The sequence below is a fragment of the Chiloscyllium punctatum genome, chromosome 3 (assembly GCF_047496795.1).
Source record: "Chiloscyllium punctatum isolate Juve2018m chromosome 3, sChiPun1.3, whole genome shotgun sequence".
Taxonomy (NCBI): domain Eukaryota; kingdom Metazoa; phylum Chordata; class Chondrichthyes; order Orectolobiformes; family Hemiscylliidae; genus Chiloscyllium; species Chiloscyllium punctatum.
This window is the reverse complement of record NC_092741.1, coordinates 13,370,704-13,391,685: the sequence shown is the minus strand read 5'-3', so window position 1 is coordinate 13,391,685 and position 20,982 is coordinate 13,370,704. Positions and strand designations below refer to the sequence as shown.

Sequence of the window (20,982 nt, the reverse complement as noted above, 5' to 3'; positions counted from 1 at the left end):
AGGTCACAGTCTGGAGTCTACAATTGTTCTGTCGTTGTACATCTACGAAGTAAGTATCAGTTTATTTTACTAGTTACCCGGGTGTTCGACTATGTATGTCAAAGTCTAACTTTTCCTGAATAAAACTAAATTTAATAAATTGCATTAATTTCAATTTCCCAGACAATTCCTTCAGACTCTCTGACAATATGAATTTCTCTGTTTCACTCATATCTATATTAAAATGACAACTGTCTGGCCAGCAGATAATCCAGACTGTTATTTCATCCAAGTTGTTAATTGAATAATCAAGCATTAAACATTTTAAATATACAAACCTGTTCTAGTTGATTGTGCCACAACAAAAGTAGATTTTCAAGCTGTAGAATCATTTCCGGATTGGATACTGCAGCTGTCACTTGTTCAAATGAGCGCAGTTGGGAAAGATCAACAGTTTCACTTTTCAGGACTACAGCTTTTTCCAGACTTGTTAGTGAGCCTAAAGAAAATTTCGTACAATAAAACATTGATAAAAGTGTAATGAAACTATAAGATATAGATGTTTTATTATTTTGCATCAATACTTTTAACTGATAATTAAATTTTACCTGAAAGATACAACCAGGAACTCTGCTGAACCCACATGAAGAAAATCCTTTTTGACAAATTACTCCAATTATTTAACAATGACTTTCAACTTCCAGAAAATACTGCCTCGCTGAAAGGCAGGTATCTGTTTAGAGGAGGCAACAATTTGGCTGAGTTGGCAGCCTTCTTAAACTCAACAGATTTTGCATTCAAGAATGGCCAAACATACATTTTGTGCAAAATCCCAGGACAATTCTATGAGGCATATGCCTTTATCATGCTTCAGCATGTCATTAAACTTCCATCATAATCTGTTCTTTGTCAGTTGTCATTGTCTCAGATTGTAGCATTGAGGGAGGAGCCAACTTTTTCTGTTAAGGTGATAGGACTGCAAACTGGACAAAGAGACTACATCTTGACACTTGTATCATCGACAGCCACAGGTGAAGTGCACAAAAATTGGAGCCTAGTTAGTGTAGTGCCATTAGTTAAGAAAGGCTGCAGGGAAATGTCTGGGATCTACAGGCTGATTAGACTAACATCTGCGATGGGTAAGGATTTTTGACAAGGTTAAGATGACGAGCAAAGACATGTGACTTGGGCTAACCTTGAATGAGATACTGAGAGACCACTTAATATGTGGGATTAATGGTGTAGCTGTGCAAAAATGCCTATTAGCTGATGTTAGGATACGAAAGGTAACATCAGCTCTGTTAATTAAACCAAACACCCAGAAAAACTCTACTTGCCTCATAATCTGTTACAATGTGAGTGACCGAGAACTCCAAAATTCCACTATTTAAAGGAAAAACATCAATTTATCTTCTACTCTAAGAGTGAGCATTAAACATAACAAAACTACTCACTTTCTCTTAACTGCTTACTCTCTGACTCCAACTCTATAACAATATGCTGTTCTAATATTAAAATTACATTAGTATAATCTGAAAATCACACAGACTTTGCCTTCTCCACTGTCTTCAAGTTTCCTGCTCCTGATCTCCCTGGGTCGTCATCTTTCTTTTAACTGGGAGTACATTTCATGTGGAAAGGTATCTTTGATACAGAGTGTTCTCTAATTTCGTTGAAAGCAAAACATTAGATGGCCAATTAGCTCTCCAGCAGTTTCTCCCTCTTTGGCAGTTACTCTCTGATCAATTTTCAAAATACCCCCTAAAATCGGATCGTCTCATTGGTTCAATTTTGGCAAAACATTAAATTCAAACCCGATTGAGTTTTAGTAAACCGGGGCATAATTTATACCAATTGGTTAAATTCAAATTGTTGTCAAAACAGCAACCACAACTCAGGTAGCTATTTCACAGCCAAATGCTACAATTTTCAATTTTCCAGTCCACTCTGTGCCTGCTATCTAGTCTGCTATCTAGAGGTGCTTGTAAGCTCTCTGTTCAGAACAGCACTCTCTCTTTCTTAAAGGTGCAGTACATGCCTTCAACTTCATAACACTGAAGCCCAATAGGATTTCAAACAGGCACTACAACTGGCTTTGTCATGAGAAAATGCGGCAAGTGGATCATGGGATCTACAGAACATCCAAACGGAAGTGGACAACCTCAACTATCCAACTGAGTTTGGGGAACATCACTTCAGTGTTGGCAATTGCAGAGTCTCATGCAGGGCAAAAACCCACAACAAAGCCAAGCCTCAGCCAAACATTTTTCAGGATCCGGTCCAGCGAGCCATTGTAGTTGTTGCTGGTGTGGCTCGAAGAGCAAGAGGGTCCTGCAAGCCCTCACTTGAGTAAGGGGACTCATGGGCCAATATCCAAGAGTATGCACATTCTATAAAGTCCACAACATATAGGTTGAAGTGGTTAAATTGCTTAGTATATGTCTACTTAAATGATAGTAAAAGCAGATATGACCATAAAGTTTAAGAGGCACTTAGACATCACATCAACAGACAGGAAATTGAGTATACAGACTTTTTGCAGGCACAGGATTAGTTTGGAATGGCATCATTGTTGGCACAGTGAGCCAAAAGGCCTGTTTCAGTGCTATATTATTCTCTATGTTCTATTTCTATAGTCTATATTTCATCTGTCACATGTCTATCCTTTCCACCAACTTAGATCCTGCAAAAAACAAAGAGTAAAATGCATGAACAGGTCATTCGGTCCACCAAGACTGTGCTCACGTATAATGCCTGTTATGGATCAGGCCAGACCACTCAAAATATTTTTAAATGGTAGCCTAGAGCCTATTATTTTCTTATGTTAAAGGCAGATGTGAAGTGGATACTCCAGGTATGATACAGCCGGTCAAAACACTTGGCTTTAAGAAAAACAGAATTTACGTAAACACTGCAGTTAAAACATGAACAAAAGCAAACAGAATTTAGAATAACTTAACTATTGATTAAAAGGTAAACTGAAACGCAAATCCTTACATGCAGGAGTGCAAAATTTCCAAAGAGATTTCTGAGAGGAAAGCAGGCAGGAATCATTCACTGACGCTTGGAACCTTTCTCTGGACACTAGCATCTTGTGACTGCTACAGCTAGACCAAACGAGAAAGACCCTGAACTGGTAGAACTGGCCACTCCCCTGCCATTGTTAAGCTAGATACTGGCATGTCTGCCTTTACGACGTATCTTTTTAAAGTGACAGCATTATCACACATCTTTCTAAACTTTTACCTATGCGGTCCATATTCCTCTGTTCCCAGTCTATCCATGCAAGATGACTCTTAAACCTTGCAATTGTATTTGCTTCTATCCCCTCCGCAGGCAGTGCAATCCAGGCACTTTTCAACCTGTTTAAAAATTCTGCCTCTCACTTCCTTTAAAGTTCCACCCTTTTGCCTTGAGCCTTTGTCACATAATAATTGACATTTCTACCCTGAGAAAAGGATTCTGACTATCCATTCTATCCATACAATTTTGTAAACTCCTATCAGGTCACTCCTCATCCTTCAACATTCAAGTGAAAACAAACCAACTTTGTCTAATCTCTTCTTATAGCCAATACCCTCTAAACCAGGGAACATCATGGTTATCCTTTCCCCTACCCTATCCAAAGCTGCAATGCCCTTCTAGATGTGTGGTGACCAGAACTATATAAAATATTCCAAATGTGGCTTACTAAAGTTTTGTACAGCTGCAACAAAACTTGCTAATTTTTATACTCTATGCCCCCATATGCAATCATGCTTTCTGCCTTCATGATCACCTTATCCACTTCTGTTGTCACTTTCAGGGAACCGAGGACCTGTCCGCCAAGATCATTAATGCTTCTAAGGGCTCTGCCCTTTAATGTATCCTTCCCTCCTGCATCATGGGTGGCCTGGTGGCTCAGCGGTTAGCACTGTTGCCTTACCCTGCCAGGAACCCAGGTTCAATTCCACCCTCGAGCAACTGTCTGTGTGGAATTTGTATATTCTTCCTGTAGGTTTCCTCTGGGTGCTCCAGTTTCCTCCCACAGTCCAATGATATGCAGGTAAGGTGGATTGGCCATGGGAAATGCAGGGTTAAAGCGGTGGGGTGGGTCTGGATGGGATGCTCTTTGGAGAATTGGTGTGGACCCGATGGGCCAAATGGCCTGCTTCCACACTGTATGGATTCTATCAAACCTTCTCCCTCACCTTCATCCACCTATCGCTTTCCCAGCTACCTGCCCCCAACCCAACACCCCTCCCATTTATCTCTCTGCCCTGACCCACAAGCCTCATTCCTGATGAAGGGCTTATGCTCCTCAGATGCTACCTGACCAGCTATGCTTTTCCAGCACCACATTCCCGACTCTGATCTCCAGCATCTGCAGTCCTCACTTTAGCCTTCTATCAAACCTTCTGAGATGCATCATCTTGCATTTGTCTACATTAAATTCTATCTGTCACTTTTCCACCCGTCTCCAGCCTATCTATACCCTGTTGTATCCTCTGACAATCGTCCTCACTATTCACAGCTCCCCCAACCATTGTGCCTTCCACAAACTGACTAATCAGACTACCTATATTCTCCTATAAATCATCAGGAATGAGGCTTGTGGGTCAGGGCAGAGAGATAAATGTGAGGGGTGTTGGGTTGGGGGGAGGTAGCTAGGAAAGCAATAGGTGGATGAAGGTGAAGGAGGAGGTTTGATGAGATTCATACAGTATGGAAGAAGGCCATTCAGCCCATCAGGTCTACACCAATCCTCCAAAGAGCATCCCTCCCAGACCCACCCCACCCCTATAATATGTATGACAAACAACCACTGGCTCCAGCACTGATCTCTGCAGAATACCACTGGTCATGGATCTCCAGTCAAAAAAACTCTTCTACAACTACTCTCATCTTCTATGACTAAGCCAGTTCTGCATCCATCTTACCAGCTCACCCATATAATTTCTTTTTTTTATTACCTGCCATGAGAGACCTTGTTAAAGGCATTACTATAGTCCATATAAACAACATCTGCAACACTGCCATCATCAATCACCTTTGTCACTTTCTCAAAATGGTCTATCATGTTCCTGAGACAGACCTTCCCCACAGAAAGCCATGTTGCCTGTCACTAATAAATACATATTTTTCTAAATGTGAGTAAATCCTTTCCTAAGAATCTTCTCCAATAATTTCCCTCCTACTAACATTAGGCTTACTGGCCTGAAATTTTCCAGCTTATCCCTGTGGTCTTTCTTAAGCAAAGGAACAACTTTGGCTATTCTCTAGTCCTGTGATATCTCTTCTTTCACTAAACAGGATACAAAGATTTCAAATAAGGCCCCAGCAATTTCCTCACCTGCCTCCCTCTGCATTCTAGAATTGATTCCATCAGGTTGTAGGAACTTGTAAACCTCAATCCTTTTCAAATACTCAACACCACCTCCTTTTGTACATTGACATGCTCCCAAATATCAACATAAGACATAAGAGATAGGAGCATAAGTGGACCAAGTGGCCCATCTAGCCCACTCCACCATTCAATAAGATCATGGCTGATCTTCTCATGGACTCAGTTCCACTTACCAGCCCACTCACCATAACTCTTAATTCCTTTACTGTTCAAAGGTGTGTTTATCATTGCCTTAAAAACATTCAACATTAACAGCTTCACTAGGTAGGGAAGTCCACAGGTTCACAACCCTTTGGGTGAAGAAGCTCCTCCTCAAGTCAGTCCTAAACCTGGTCCCCCTTATTTGTGAGGCTGTGTACCTTAGTTCTAGTTTCACCACCCAGTGGAAACAACCTCCCTGCTTCTATCTTATCTATTCCCTTCATAACCTCATATGTTTCTAGAAAATCTCCCCCTCATTCTTCTAAATTCCAGTGAGTATAGACTCAGTCTTCTCAATCTGCCCTCATAAGGCAACCCTCTCAACTCTGGAATCAACCAAGTGAACCTCTTCTGAACCTCTCCAGTGCCAGTATATGCTTTCTCAAGTAAGAAGTCCAAAACTGTACTCCAAGTCTGCCCTCACCAGCACCCTATACCACTGCAGCATAACTTCCTTATTTTTAAACTCCATCCATCCAGTAATGAAGGACAATATTCCATTTGCCTTCTTAGTTACTTGCTGCACCTGCAAACCAACTTTTTATGATTCATGCAGCATGAAGCAATTTTTCAACATTTAAATAATTGTCAGTTTTCTTGTTATTCCTATCAAAATGGATGACCTCACATTTACCAACACTTTACTCCACTTTAAACCAATGCACCTCAGATCACCAGTCTTGCTGTGTTCATTAACCTCTCCCTATCTCTTCCTCTTCTTAGTCTTACTGGCCTTGGTCATTTTACTTACTGACATATTGCTCTAGATCCCACCCTCTTGCCACACGAGTTTAAACCCTCCCGAACGACACTAGCAAAGCTCTGTGCCAGGATATTAGTGCCCTCCAGTTTAGATGAAACCTGTCCTTCCTGTACAAGTCCCACCTGCCCCAGAAGACATCCCAATGATCCACATACCTGAAGCCTTTCCTCCTACGCCAGCTCTTTAGCCAAGTATTTAACTGTACTATATTCTTATTCCTAGCCTCACTGGCATGTGGCACAGGAAGTAATCCTGAGATCACAACCCTAGAGTCCTGCTTGACAATTTCCAAAATAATGCCCTGAACTCCCTGTGCGGGACCTCATCTCTCTTTCTGCTTATGTCATTAGTACAAATATGGACCACAACCCTTGGATGCTCACCTTTCCCTTTCAGAATATCCTTTCCCCTGGACCAGAGAGGCAACACACTATTCTGGAGTCTCACTCACAGCCACAGAAATGCCTATCCATGCCCCTAACTAGAGAGTCCCTTGCAACTATCACTTCAACCCTCCTTGCTATACAACAGTGCCGGTTGTGGTGCCACTGATCTGGCTGCTGCTGCTGCTTTTCCCTGAGAGTCCATCACCCCCACCAATATCCAAAACAGTACACCTGCTTGAGAGGGAAATAGCCACAGAGGATTCCTGCACTGCTTGCTCACATATATAGGTCTTCCTGGTGGTCACCCAACACTTCTCCATCTGTGTGACCCTTACTGGTGGTGAGAACAGCTTGCTAAATGTGTTATTCATGATGTTGTCAGCCTCATGGATGGTCCATACTGAGTCCATTCATAGGTCCAGGAACTCCATGCAGCAAATCAGGAGTGGCAACTGAACATACTTATTTGTAATTTGGAGTTGCCGGTGTTGGACTGGGTGTTGGACTAGCTTTCGGAGTGCCGCTCCTTCATCCTGAAAGCTAGTGTGCTTCCAATTAAACCTGTTGGACTATAACCTAGTGTTGTGTGATTTTTACTTATTCGTAGTTGGCATGGACACTAGAAGCATCCATGATTTCCCAAATATAGAAGGAGGAGCGTTCCACAGGGTTCCTGAGCAGGCAAGCCTGTGTCATGATCCTATTCTCAGTCACATTGACTGAGCCAACTTCTCTCAGAACTCTCCTCGGTAGCTTCTCATCAGCACCCTCTTTTAGAACCTCTTCCTCCTGATGAGCACCAGGCCCTTTGCAATCCTCTTCTCAGTCACAGTGATTGAGCCAACTTCTCCCAGAACCCTCCACAGTTGCCTCTCACCGGCACCCTCTACTAGATAAGAAAGCACCCCACACGATGGTACCGTAAGGCACATTTCAGCTGACATAAATCTCAAACACTCAATGCATCAAAGTCAGCAGAAATGACTGGAGAGGAACCTTGTAGACGGTAAGTCTTGTGAACATAATAGAAAGGACAAACAGTTACCTGTTCACAGGACATTTAAAAGTCAAACACACTGCTGTGGTCTGGAGTCAAACATGTAGACCAGGCCAGATAAACAAATTTATTTCCTTGAAGACATGAGTATTCAGACTTTTTTTTTTAACAACAATCACAAGCGCTTACATGGTCACCATGAGACCAGATTCTATTTTGTTGCATTTTGTAATGCACTGTGCAGCATTCCATTTCATGCAGGAACCTTCCCTTATCCATGCTGCAATTTGGGTCCAGGCTTAGGGTGTCTAGTGCTGTGGCCTCCTGAGATAGTCCACATGGAAGAAATCTGACCTCCAGTACTCATCCGACTACACTTGCAGATGCAGCATGGGGCAAGTCTGCCTTTCTTTTGAGAAAGTTAAAATCACACAACACCAAGTTTTAGTCAAACAGGTTTCTTTTGAGACATTGCGTCAATTTAAATATCAACAGCACAGAATGAGAGGTTGTTTCTGGCCTGCAGAAACTGAAACGTTGACTAGCGAGACTTTAAATATGGGGCAATGGATGTGGAAGCCAGAAGGTCCCAGGAATGGACAACCATTTCTATCTCATGCTCCACAAGATTGCGCAAGAAATACATCTGACATCTCAGTTGCATAACTGGTGAAAAGTAGAAGATTGCACAAAAAAATCCACACTGGATTACTGTTGAGTGTATGGCATGAAACTCATCACCACACTTAAAGATATTTTATAATCAAGCTGTTCAGAGATACTCGTATATACCTCCATAAATCGGTGAGACATGAACCCCAAGACTTTAGAAATAGATACGCTACCACTGAATTACAAGACCCCCTACTACCACACTTCAACTGCTGCCCAAAAGACTTGGCTTCAAGTCCTGCCTGCTCACAGGTGTGTCATAATATGTCTGACAAGACTGATATAAAAATACTTAAATCTACCAAGCCTGGGCACAATTGTGTCTGAAACTGAATTCGGAAAAAAATAACTTGCCACGAACAAATACTCCAACATAAACTCACTTGAAGTTAAGGTATAAACAAATAATTTCCTTAAAAAGAAGCTAATGAAAATAGTCTAGGTTGTTTCTTTATATCAAAAAATTTAAAATTTGTTTTAGGAAGAAATAAGTTTAATACCTATCAGCATAGCAACACCATTATTGACATTTGGGATAACTTAAAAAAGAAAATTTTAGTATAATCTAGCAAATTATTTTTGAGAAAAAGTTGTTTTTGAGGAAGGCCAAACAAGCAACAAATGGTCATCCTGGAAACAATGTGGGAATGCTTAATTTATGCGTTAAAGATCATTTTAAAATATTTTTATTGAATAGTAAAGCTCCTCCAGAACTTCTAAATGGGATAAAATAGCGATTACTGGGATGCCCGATTTAGAATGAAAATACACCTTGGGTGTAGTTCAATGGAATATATCAATGTACATATGTTGAAAGTTAACAAGGTTAATAAATTGACTGATTTTTTTGGGGGGGGACTTGTACTTCCTTGCCCATGAATTTTGTAAGAGAATTGAAGTTCACAATCTGGCTACGCCCACAAAATAACCACTGTGTATGGAAGGATAAGTAAAGATCTCATGGCTGACACTCACTGCTTTTCATCTTTTGAAAAGATTACCTGAATTTCAGGAAAGTTTGGAATGGCGCTGAGTGAATGTGCAGGAGTGATTTGTTACATGTAAAGTAACTAATACATGGAGAGAATTGAGAAAATATGCAGTTGAATAGGACTTTTACATGTAAAGTTTTTTTTATTATTCATTCACGCATGCGATGTGAGCACAACTAGCTGGGCCAGCACTTATCGTCCATTCCTAGTTGCCCTTGAGAAATTGGTGATGAGCTGTCTTTTTGAACAACTGCAATCCACTTGGTGCAGTTATATCCACATTGCTACTTGGGAGGCATTTCCAAGATTTTTACTCACCAACACTGAAGGAATGGCAGCATATTTCCAAGCCAGGATGGTGAGTGGCTTGGAGGGGCTATCACAATTTGACTGACTAGTTAATGTTGTCTGAAGAGTAAGAAAAAGATTAAGAAAAGTATTTCAAATTCTCAATGCACTCATGTGCAATCTATAGAGAGACTGATTGTTGACAATAAGCATGTAATGGTGAGGATGTAAAAATTAAAGTGAATGTTGAGTTGGGACAACTGAAGGCTAAGAGGTGATTAATACTGCATAAGAATTATCCATAAGATTCAGATGAAGAGAAAGGTGTATAATCTTCTTAGTCCTTTCTAATTGTTTACCTGCCAGTGGTGGGTCTTCTCTCATGATGGGGGAAGGCTCACCTCAAGCCCACTAAAAACCTGATGGCTACTAAATGGCTGTAGGACAAGCAGACAAGCATAGGTGGATATCCTCTTCCAGCAGAAACATCATTTTACTGCATTAACTGAGCAACCACAAGATATTATCTAAATTGCCAATGGTTTCCAATTAAATTGTATGATACGAACAATAATCTAGTATTTAAATAAGTGATAGCATTTATGTAATTCACAGACCAATTTAACTGTTAAAATGGCTTACCATTTAGGAATGTGATGTAACTGCGAATAATTTCTTTGAAAGCTTTCTTCTCTCTGTGTCCATGTATTGATTGGTTCAGTGCTCCCCATTTGTCAGATACAGAAATAGCATGGATAAAAATATTTCTCAGCATTTTCTCAGCACCAGTGAGAATTCCATCTGTACAATCCAAAACACAAAAGAATATCTCCTGCAAGCAGGCATGAGGTGAACCAAATGTAAGTATACTAACATTCATGAAAAATGCAAGTACAGTAATTCCTTAATTTCTCATACATATCATCATGCAGAAAAAAAAAGATTATCTACAAAACCAAACTTCAGTGCTTGCTGGGAATCTAAACTAAAAACTGAAAATGCTGGAAATACTCATCAGAACTCTAGAGAAAAGTCACAATATAAAAAGATAACTCTTTTTTTTCTCTCCACAAGTAATTTGATGACACCTTCCAGCATTTTCTGTGTTTAACTGAAGATTATCTACTTGGTAGAGTAACTGACATACTATGAAACTAAAACATCCAGCATTTCACTGATTCTAATCTGGTCAGACAAGATGAAGGATGTGAGTGAAAACAGCAACAGTAACAATAACTTACTTTTACACAGCATATAATGTGACAAACAAGCCAAGTCATTTAACAAAACATATCAAATTATTCCACCAGCCTCATTTCAGAAGCTAGGTCAAATTTATAGATTTTAAACAGTGTCATAAAAGAAATAAGAGAGATTGGAAGATGAAGAGGTCTCTAGAGGGAGTTTCAGACCTTCAATTCTCAGCATTCGAAGGCACATTGCCAGTGCGGAGCAATTAAAATCGAGGACGTACAAAAATGTCAGAATTGGGATAACTCAAATATCTTGGAGAGTTGTAGCTAAAGGATGATAGAGATAGGGAGTGATTTGAAAAGGTTTTTTTTAAATGTGCTCTTGGAATGAGGGCATCACTGGTATTCCCAACTGCCCTTAAACTGGGTACCCTGTTTGGCTTTTTGGTGGACAATTAAAAGTCAACCATATTGCTGTAGGCTTGGGGTTACATGTTGGCCGCATAAGGATTACTATTTCCTTCCTTAAAATACATTAATAAACCAGGTAGATTTTTATGACAACTGACTATAGTTTCATGGTCACGCAAAAGCAGGCATATTATCCCTTTAAATCATAATGTAAATTGGTTCAATTTACAAGATACTGACTTTGAGCAGAGAACCTTAACCTGTCAGTTTAAAATTGTGAATGCTTAATGAATGGAGAAACTTTTCAATGGCAAAATAGATGATGATCAAAGAACATAGATTTAAGAGGACTGATAAAATAAAATGGCGAAAGTGAGGACTGCAGATGCTAGACATCAGAGTCAAGATTAGAGTGGTGCTGGAAAAGCACAGCAGGTTAGGCAGCATCTGAGGAGCAGGGAAATCGACGTTTCGGGCAGGAGCCCTTCATCAGGAATCAGGATAAAATAACTTGACATGACATGAAGAGATATTATTTTTGACCAGGAGAGTACGACCTGAAAGGATGGTAGAATCGGTTTGAATAGTCACAAAAGAAGAGTGAATAATACTAGAGAAAATATTACAGAGTTATGGAAAGGGAGTAATTGGATAACTCTATCAAAGAGTTGAGTGATGTGATCAATCAAATTATACCAGTAACACAGCACCTTACCTTTAAACAAGACAACCGTTCAGGTCTAATCTATCTCCTTGATATATTTGGAGGGGCTTTAATCTGGTCTGTAAGTATTAAGTCACGGCCTTGATTGAATACTTCATCTACAAGGTGGCACTCATTCTTATTACAGAACTGAGAGCTAATGGTTCAGTCAACCAACAAAATGAACTTACAGAACAAAAAGAATCTGGAGTTTACTGAGAATGTCCCAAATTGTTGAACTACTCCAGTCTAAGTCGGGCAGAATGATTAAGTCATGTGTGGAACATGCCCCCAAGGACAACTGTTCACAAAAGGAGGGAAGTGATCAGGGAGTCAATGTCAGATTAATGATATTATACTTTTTTCCTCATCTACCTCTCAGCAGAGCTGCTGTAAGTTTTCTTTATCTTAATTTTTCCTTTTGAATTTGGACATTGCACATTCACCCAAACCTTCTGCTTGCAAAGTCCACTTTAAAAAGAAACCATAATAATCTCCCTTCAAGGTTTTAAAAAATTTCAATAATGCATTCAAACTTGAGGGATGACAATTGCAACACACACATAAGCAGGCAAGACGGACAAATGGGCAAAGCGGTGGCAGATGGAGTTTAATTTAAATAAATGTTGAGACACTGCATTTTGGTATGGCAAATGAGAGCAGGACGTATACACTTAGTGGTAAGGTCCTGGGAAGTGTAGAACAAAGAGACCTTGGAGTGCAGGTTCACAGTTCCCTAAAAGCAGTGTTGCAGGTAGACAGGAGAGTGAAGAAGCCTTTATTGATCAGCACATTGAGTATAGGAATTGGGAGGTCATGTTGCAATTGTACAGGACACTGATTGGGCCACTTTTGGAGTTCTGCATTCAATTCTGGTCTCCCTGCTACAGGAAAGATGCTGTGAAACTTGAAAGAGTTCAGAAAAGATTTACAAGGATATTGCCACAATTGGAGGTTTGAGCTTTAGGGAGAGGCTGAATAGGCTGGGGTTATTTTCCCTGGAGAGGCAGAGGCTGAGGGGTGGCCTTATAGAAGTTTATAAAATCATGAGGGGCATGGATAGGGTTAACAGTCAAAGTCATTTCCCGTGGTAGGGGAGTCCAAAACTCAAGGGCACAGGTTTAAGCTGAGAGGAGAAAGATTTAAAAGGGACCTAATGCACAAGGTTTTCACACAGAGTATGGGTGCCTGTATGGAATGAGCTGCAGAGGAGGTGGTGGAGGCTGGTACAATAACAACATCTAAAAGACACTGGATGAGTACATGAATAGGAAGGCTTTAGAGGGATACAGGCCAAATGTTGGCAAATAGACTAGATCAGTTTAGGACATCTGGTCAGCATGGACAAGTTGGACCAAAGGGTCTGTTTCTATGACTCTAAAATAAACAATGTAATACATTAAGATTCTGGAATTATTTTGGTCTTAGGGGAAGCATATGTCACATGGAAAATAGCTTTTTGTTTTCGTGTGGGCCAGTTCTGTAGGATTCTTTGTTGAGGCTGAATATATAAAGCAGGGAAAAGATAGTTTAGAATTGTAAGAAGTACATAGTCAGTTTGCAGATGACACCAGCGAAGAAGGTTACCTCAGATTACAACAGGATCTTGACCAGATGGGCCAATGGACTGAGAATTGGCAGATAGAGTTTAATGCAGATAAATGCGAGGTGCTGCATTTTGGGAAAGCAAATCTTAATGATAAGGTCCTAGAGAGTGTTGCTAAACAAAGAGACCTTGGAGTGCAGGTTCATAGCTCCTTGGAAGTGGAGTCGCAGGTAGATAGGATAATGAAGAAGGCATTTGGTATGCTTTCCTTTATTGGTCAGAGTACTGAGTACAGGAGTTGGGAGGTCATGTTGCGGCTGTACAGGACATTGGTTAGGCCACTGTTAGAATATTGCTTGCAATTCTGGTCTCCTTCCTATTGGAAAGATGTTGTGAAACTTGAAAGGTTTTAAAAAAGATTTACAAGGATGTTGCCAAGGTTGGAGAATTTGAGCTATTGGGAGAGTCAAAACAGGCTGGGGCTGTTTTCCCTGGAGTGTCAGAGGTTGAGGGGTGACCTTACAAAGATTTACAAAATCATGAAAGGCATGGATAGGATAATTAAACAAAGTCTTTTCCCTGGGGTCGGAGAGTCCAGAACTAGAGGGCATAGGTTTAGGGTGAGAGAGGAAAGATATAAGAGAGACCTAAGGGGCAACTTTTTCACACAGCCAGAGGAAGTGGTGGAGGCTGGTACAATTACAACATTTAAAAGGCATTTGGATGAATATATGAATCGGAAGGGTTTGGAGGGATACAGGCCAGGTGCTGGCAGGTGGGACTAGATTGGGTTGGGATATCTGGACCGAAGGGTCTGTTTCCATGCTGTGCATCTCTATGACTCTATGTTAAAAGTAAGCTACCTCATTGGAAGGAGTTTAGTTTTAAAAATTCACATCAGTAGTGGCTAAAATCATTAAGGGATTATGTGAAGCTGAGAAACCTTAGACTCAGTTAAATGATGAATCAAGAGGCTGTTAGATTCTCAAGAATGAGAATTCAAGTCACAGCTAAGTCAAATCCTCCGTGGTTTTAGAGAAGAATTCTCTACACTAGAATTCTTTCTAGCATTTAGGAATTGCAATGGGATGTTGTTGAGATTAATGGGATTGTATTTTTACGATATGTTTCAAAATCATTAAAAATCTTTCACATATAAATAGTTTGGATAATTTTATTGTATCTTCAATTCTTTAGCATCACAAACTTTTGTTTTATTGCTAAATCAAAATGTACATTTCATTATTTAAGTGAAAACCAGCTTGTTAATACCAAAACAAACAAAATATGCCATTTATAGTGGAGATGGCACAGAATTCGAGGAAACAGATTGAGGGTTTTGTGAAAAGATAGATGAGCAAGAGACCTTTTTCAGGCAGTAAGTGATAATATGCAGAACATGCTGCCTGTGAATGACAGAGGCGGTGGAGACTAGTACAATTACGACATTTAAAAAGCTGGGTATATGAATAGGAATGTTTTATTGAGATATGGCCAAATACTGGCAAATGGAACTCGATTAATTTAGGATACTAGGTCTGAAATTAGTCTGGGATCTCAGTTGTCCACTAATGACATTAGCTGGGATCATAACAATTTTGATCCAATGATTCACACACCAGAACAACAAACCTTTCCTATCCTCTGCGCTTCCTACTCAGTTGCTGCAGATAATCAATATGATTCCCATGGTCAGGAAAGAGAAGGTGCTTCCAAAGTGTGACACAGCCTGAGTGAGCTTACAATTGAAGAATTTTAGAACATGAGAATAGAACTAAGTCTTTATTTGCTTTCTCCATTTTACAACATTAAAATTCAATCATCTCGTTAAAAGGTCAGCAAGGTAGATGACTCCACTGAATCAGTTATCAATTATCAATCAATAATCTAAATAAGGCCTCAGTAGTCGTTGATTACAATTGAGGCTGAACAGGACTGAGTCATCTCAGCTCACCTGAGTTTGATTTAAATTAGGGCCTGCTGAAAATGCATGATCAGTAAGCTTTGAACGGCAGGAAGGATAGAGCACGTCTGGAGTCAGACACAGCCTGGGTGGACATATAGTTTGGGAATTTTGAAGCAGCATGGGAATTCAGTGCAAAGGGGAAAAGACACTGTGTGCTGGCTTTTTAGGTTCATAGTATGTAAAGTCATTTTAACTGGATGAATTGAAGCCCAGAATTGGATGTCCAACACAAAACAAGGAGTGACATCACAAGAAAACCTTAAGTTAATTTGTTGTTAATAGCAAATCATTTAATGATCTATTATTGTTTACTTTCAGATTGAAGATTCTACTGATTGTAATGAGGTCAGCCAGGTGGACCTCATATAATATGAGTTCACTGACTGAGGCTGTTAACCTTGATTTGATTGATGTATTGAAGTCACATGTACCTAGGTACAGTGAAAAGCTTCATTTTGCAAGCAACGGTGGGCGGCATGGTGGCACAGTGGTTAGCACTGCTGCCTCACAGCGCCAGAGACCCGGGTTCAATTCCCGCCTCAGGCGACTGACTGTGAGGAGTTTGCACATTCTCCCCGTGTCTGCGTGGATTTTCTCCGGTTTCCTCCCACAGTCCAAAGATGTGCAGGTCAGGTGAATTGGCCATGCTAAATTGCCCGTAGTGTTAGGTAAGGGGTAGATGTAGATGTATGGGTGGGTTGCGCTTTGGCGGGGCGGTGTGGACTTGTTGGGCTGAAGGGCCTGTTTCCACACTGTAAGTCATCTAATCTTTAAAAAAAACACTGGGAGATCATTATCAAACAAGGACATCAAAATCAAAGGGTGCTTAGACAGAGCAAGGCATACTGGTTACACTGCACAGGAGATGCACAAAGCAAGGTCAACATTAACAAGATCAGCATTTTTTGAAATTAGAAAGTCCATTCATCAATCAAATAATGGGAAGAAGCTGTTCATGACCTCTTGGTGCATGTGTTCAAGCTTCTTTATCTCCTGCCGGGTGGAAGAGGTTGTAGGATAGCATTACTAGAGTTGGAGGGGTCTTTGATGATGTCGGCAGCCTTTCCACAGCAGTGAGACATGCAAATGAAGTCCATGGATGGGAGGTTGGCTTCTGTGAAAGTCTGGACTATGCATACACCCCCCTGTAGTTTCTTTCAGTCCTGGGCAGAGCAATTGCCGTTTCAGGCCATTATGCATTCAGATAGTATGCTTTCTATGCATCTGTAAATGTTGGTGAGGGTCCTTATGGACATGCCAAATTTTTTATGACGCCTGAGGAAGAAGAGACATTATTGTGCCTTTTTGACCATTGTATCTACATGGGAAGTCCAGGACAGGTTGTTAGTTGTCATTACTCCTAGGAATTTGATGCTCTCTGCCTCAGCTCCATTGAGGTAGATGGGGGCATGTCCTTTGATTTTGACAAGATTGAGAGAGAGGTTGTTATCACTGCACCATGACACCAGTACTCTATTTTCTTTCTTTATTCTGACTTGTTGTTTGATATCCATCCTACCACAGTGGTGTCCTCAGCAAAATTGTAGATGGCATTGTTTAGGAATTTGACTACACAGTCATGTGTGGACAGGGAGTAATGGGCTGAGAATACATCCTTGGAAGGATCCAATGTTGAGGGTTATTATGGAGGAGAAGCAGTTATCAATCTTCACTAATTGTGATCTATGGGTCAGGAAGCTAAGGATCCACTTGGAGAGGGTGGAGCCAAGACCTAGGTCACAGAGTTTTGAAATTAGTATGGAAGGGATTATGGTGTTGAAGGCAGAGCTGTAGTCGATGAGTAGGAGTCGATCTAGATGTCCTTGTAATACAGATGTTACAGGGGTGAGTGTAAGGGTAGGGAAATGGCATCTGCTGTGGACCTGTTTCATTGATAGGCACATTGAAGGGGATAAAGGGTGGCTGGTAGGCTAGAGTTGATGTGAGCCATGACGAGTCTCTTGAAGCGCTTCATGATTATGGAGGTCAGAGCCACTGAGAGATAGTCATTAAGTCATATTACATGTGCTTTCTTCAGTACTGGGGTGATGGTGTTCTTCTTGAAGCAGGTGAGGACTTTGGGTTGCAGGAGGGAGAAGCTGAAATGTCTGTGAATACCTCTGCTAGCTGGTCTGCACAGGATCTAAGTGCGTGGCTGGGGACTCCATCTGGGCCTGTCGCTTTCCTTGGGTTGAATCTCAGGAAGACATCTGCAGCTGGTCCGATCAGGGAGTCTTAGCTGACAGATATAAACAGAAGTGTCAGATGTTCTGTTCAGTTTGAGAGCTAGCTCTGAGGAAGCCAGAACAATGTCAAGTACGATGCATGTGCAAATAAAAGATAACTTGCCGACAAGATACCGGCCTCTGAGTAGTTACTTCAGTGGTGACGAGAAAAAGAAAATATTCTTGAAGACATTCACTCACAACAGTCATTTTTGAGTTAGGGTAAGTATTTCTGGCATCGTGCCATTATTTAGGAGGTTAAAATCAGAGCTGAAAATATGTTGCTGGAAAAGCGCAGCAGGTCAGGCAGCATCCAAGGAACAGAAGAATCGACATTTCAGGCATCAGCCCTTCTTCAGGAAGAAGGGCTGATGCCCAAAACGTCGATTCTCCTGTTCTTTGGATGCTGCCTGACCTGCTACGCTTTTCCAGCAACACATTTTCAGCTCTGATCTCCAGCATCTGCAGTCCTCACTTTCACCTCGAAGATTTTAACCGATTGCGAATCCTCTTACAAGGATGCCTTCCTTGAAGAAGCTCTCTTCCTCCCTCTACAAGGATTTCAGTGAGTCCCTCTCTCACTGCACACCCCAGGTCATCTCCTCTGCAATTCCTGAAGAAGGGCTGATGCCCAAAACGTCGATTCTCCTGTTCCTTGGATGCTGCCTGACCTGCGCTTTTCCAGCAACACATTTTCAGCATTATTTAGGAGGTTGACTTGTTTAACCCTGCTGTCGAAGATTGGGCCCAGTATGTGGAAAGAGTGTGTTATTTTTTTGAGGCAAATGACATTCAGGTAGATGAAAAGCAATGAGTAATTCTCCTGACAGCTTGTGGACTCATAGCTTTTTTCAGTTAATGTCTAATGTTTACTGAGCTACCAGACACTAACCTTTCAAAATTTGATGGAGTTCATCAAGTTGCATTACTGGTGGATTATAGGAAAGAGGTGTTGCACATGAATTATCAGTATGAGGTTATTTGGGAGTAAGGAAATCTCAAGCCAAAATACAAAATATTATTATTGGCCTGGACTTCAAAGAGATGTGGTTGAATTTTGCCAAACATGTCAGGTAATATGGGAACCTCAGGCAAGTGATAAATCCAGCACCCTCAAAACCCTTCCCACATTGATTAGATTAGATTACTTACAGTGTGGAAACAGGCCCTTCGGCCCAACAAGTCCACACCGCCCCGCCGAAGCGCAACCCACCCATACCCCTACATCTATCCCTTACCTAACACTACGGGCAATTTAGCATAGCCAATTCACCTGACCTGCACATCTTTGGAGTGTGGGAGGAAACCGGAGCACCCGGAGGGGACCCACGCAGACACGGGGAGAATGTGCAAACTCCACACCCGAGAGTCGCCTGAGGCGGGAATTGAACCCGGGTCTCTGGCGCATTGAGGCAGCAGTGCTAACCACTGTGCCACCGTGCCGCCCACCATTGGAGGAACCTTAAACAAGAGTCTTAATTGATTATGTAAGAACCCTACCAAAAGCAATAAGTTGGAATCAATATTAATTGACCATAATGATTTTTTCTTTTGGATTTCCAATATCATGGCTAACAGGATTGTAGAAGAGTTACTTAAAATTCTTCTAGGAAATGACTACCCACAGAAATACAATCAGATTAAGGGTTAAATTGTATATCAAAGTTATTCAAGGAAGTTATGGATAGTTTAGGAATAGAACAATTGAAGTCCACTGTATACAATCTAAAATTGCAGGGAGCATTAGAACCATAGCATCAAACTTTAAAGACCAGAATAAGGGCTTACAGTCAAGATTATCCAGAGGATTGGGATAAACAAATTCTATTTGTACTCTTTGCAATGAGGGATACACCTAATGAATCAATCAAAGTCAGTCCATTTCGATTAGTTTCCAGGCATGAGCCAAAAGGACCACTAAAATTAATTAAGGAAAAATTGGTCAGAGATCAAAGACCACAGATTAGGACTATATGTCAAATTTTAGGGAAAGATTAAACAGAGGGGAGAGTTGGCGAGACAAAATTTAAAAATATCACAACATGTGATGAAAGTCTAAGCCGACAAGAAATCAAAAATTTGAAATTTTGCTAGTGGAGATGAAGTGTTGGTGTTATCCCAGTGGTAGGCGAACCTTCAAAGCAAGGTTTAGTGAGCCTTATCAAATCAAAAGGAAATTGAGTGAGGTGAATTATTTGATAAGAATGCCAGATAGAAATAAATCTCACAGTGTGTGTCATATGAATATACACAAAAGGTATTTGGTTAGGGAATTTAAGCAAAAGGAGAATGAGTTACTGATTGCAACAGTGAAGAACCAAGTTCTGATTATTCTGAACTGGATATTCCACAAATTCAATTGGACAACAAGGAAGATCTCAAATATTCAGTTAAAATATTGAGTTACCTTCCAGAGCAAAATGGAAATGACCTGGAATAGTTACTACGTTCACAAAGGGTGGGGAGGAAATGTGGGAATAAGCTGGGAATCTAATTACACATGATGTAGATGATGAAATGCTGTTCCCAATTATGGAACATCATAAGATCATAAGACATGGGAGCAGAAATTAAACCATTCAGCCCATCAGGTTTGCTCCACCATTCAATCATGGCGAATAAATTTCTCAATCTGGATTAGTGGAACTGGAAGAGCACAGCAGTTCAGGCAGCATCCAAGGATCAGCAAAATCGACGTTTCGGGTAAAAGCCCTTCATCAGGAATAAAGGCAGTGAGCCTGAAGCGTGGAGAGATAAGCTTGAGGAGGGTGGGGGTGGGGAGAAAGTAGCATAGAGTACAATGGGTGAGTGGGGGAGGGGATGAAGGTGATAGGTCAGGGAGGAGAGGGTGGAGTGGATAGGTGGAAAAGAAGATAGGCAGGTAGTACAAGTCCGGACAAGTCATGGGGACAGTGCTGAGCAGGAAGTTTAGAACTAGGGTGAGGTGGGGGAAGGGGAAATGAGGAAACTGTTGAAGTCCACATTGACGCCCTGGGGTTGAAGTGTTCCGAGGCGGAAGATGAGGCGTTCTTCCTCCAGGCGTCTGGTGGTCAGAGAGCGGCGGTGAAGGAGGCCCAGGACCTCCATGTGCTCAGCAGAGTTGGAGGGGGAGTTGAAATGTTGAGCCACGGGGCAGTGTGGTTGATTGGTGCGGGTGTCCTGGAGATGTTCCCTAAAGCGCTCTGCTAGGAGGCGCCCAGTCTCCCCAATGTAGAGGAGAACGCATTGGGAGCAACGGATGTAATAAATGATATTAGTGGATGTGCAAGTAAAA

The 20,982-nt window shown here is 41.2% G+C and overlaps 1 protein-coding gene across 1 annotated transcript in view; it reads right to left on the bottom strand.

Annotated features, from left to right (window-relative positions):
• LOC140453945 (dynein axonemal heavy chain 8-like) overlaps positions 1-20,982 on the bottom strand; it is a 1,117,430-nt gene that overhangs the window by 1,040,540 nt on the left and 55,908 nt on the right. Inside the window, exons 4-5 of the mRNA XM_072548819.1 lie at positions 10,307-10,496; positions 318-478 (exon numbers count right to left, since the gene is read on the bottom strand). Of these exons, the coding sequence (XP_072404920.1) occupies positions 318-478; positions 10,307-10,496 (351 nt within the window). The remainder of the gene's footprint in view (positions 1-317; positions 479-10,306; positions 10,497-20,982) is intronic.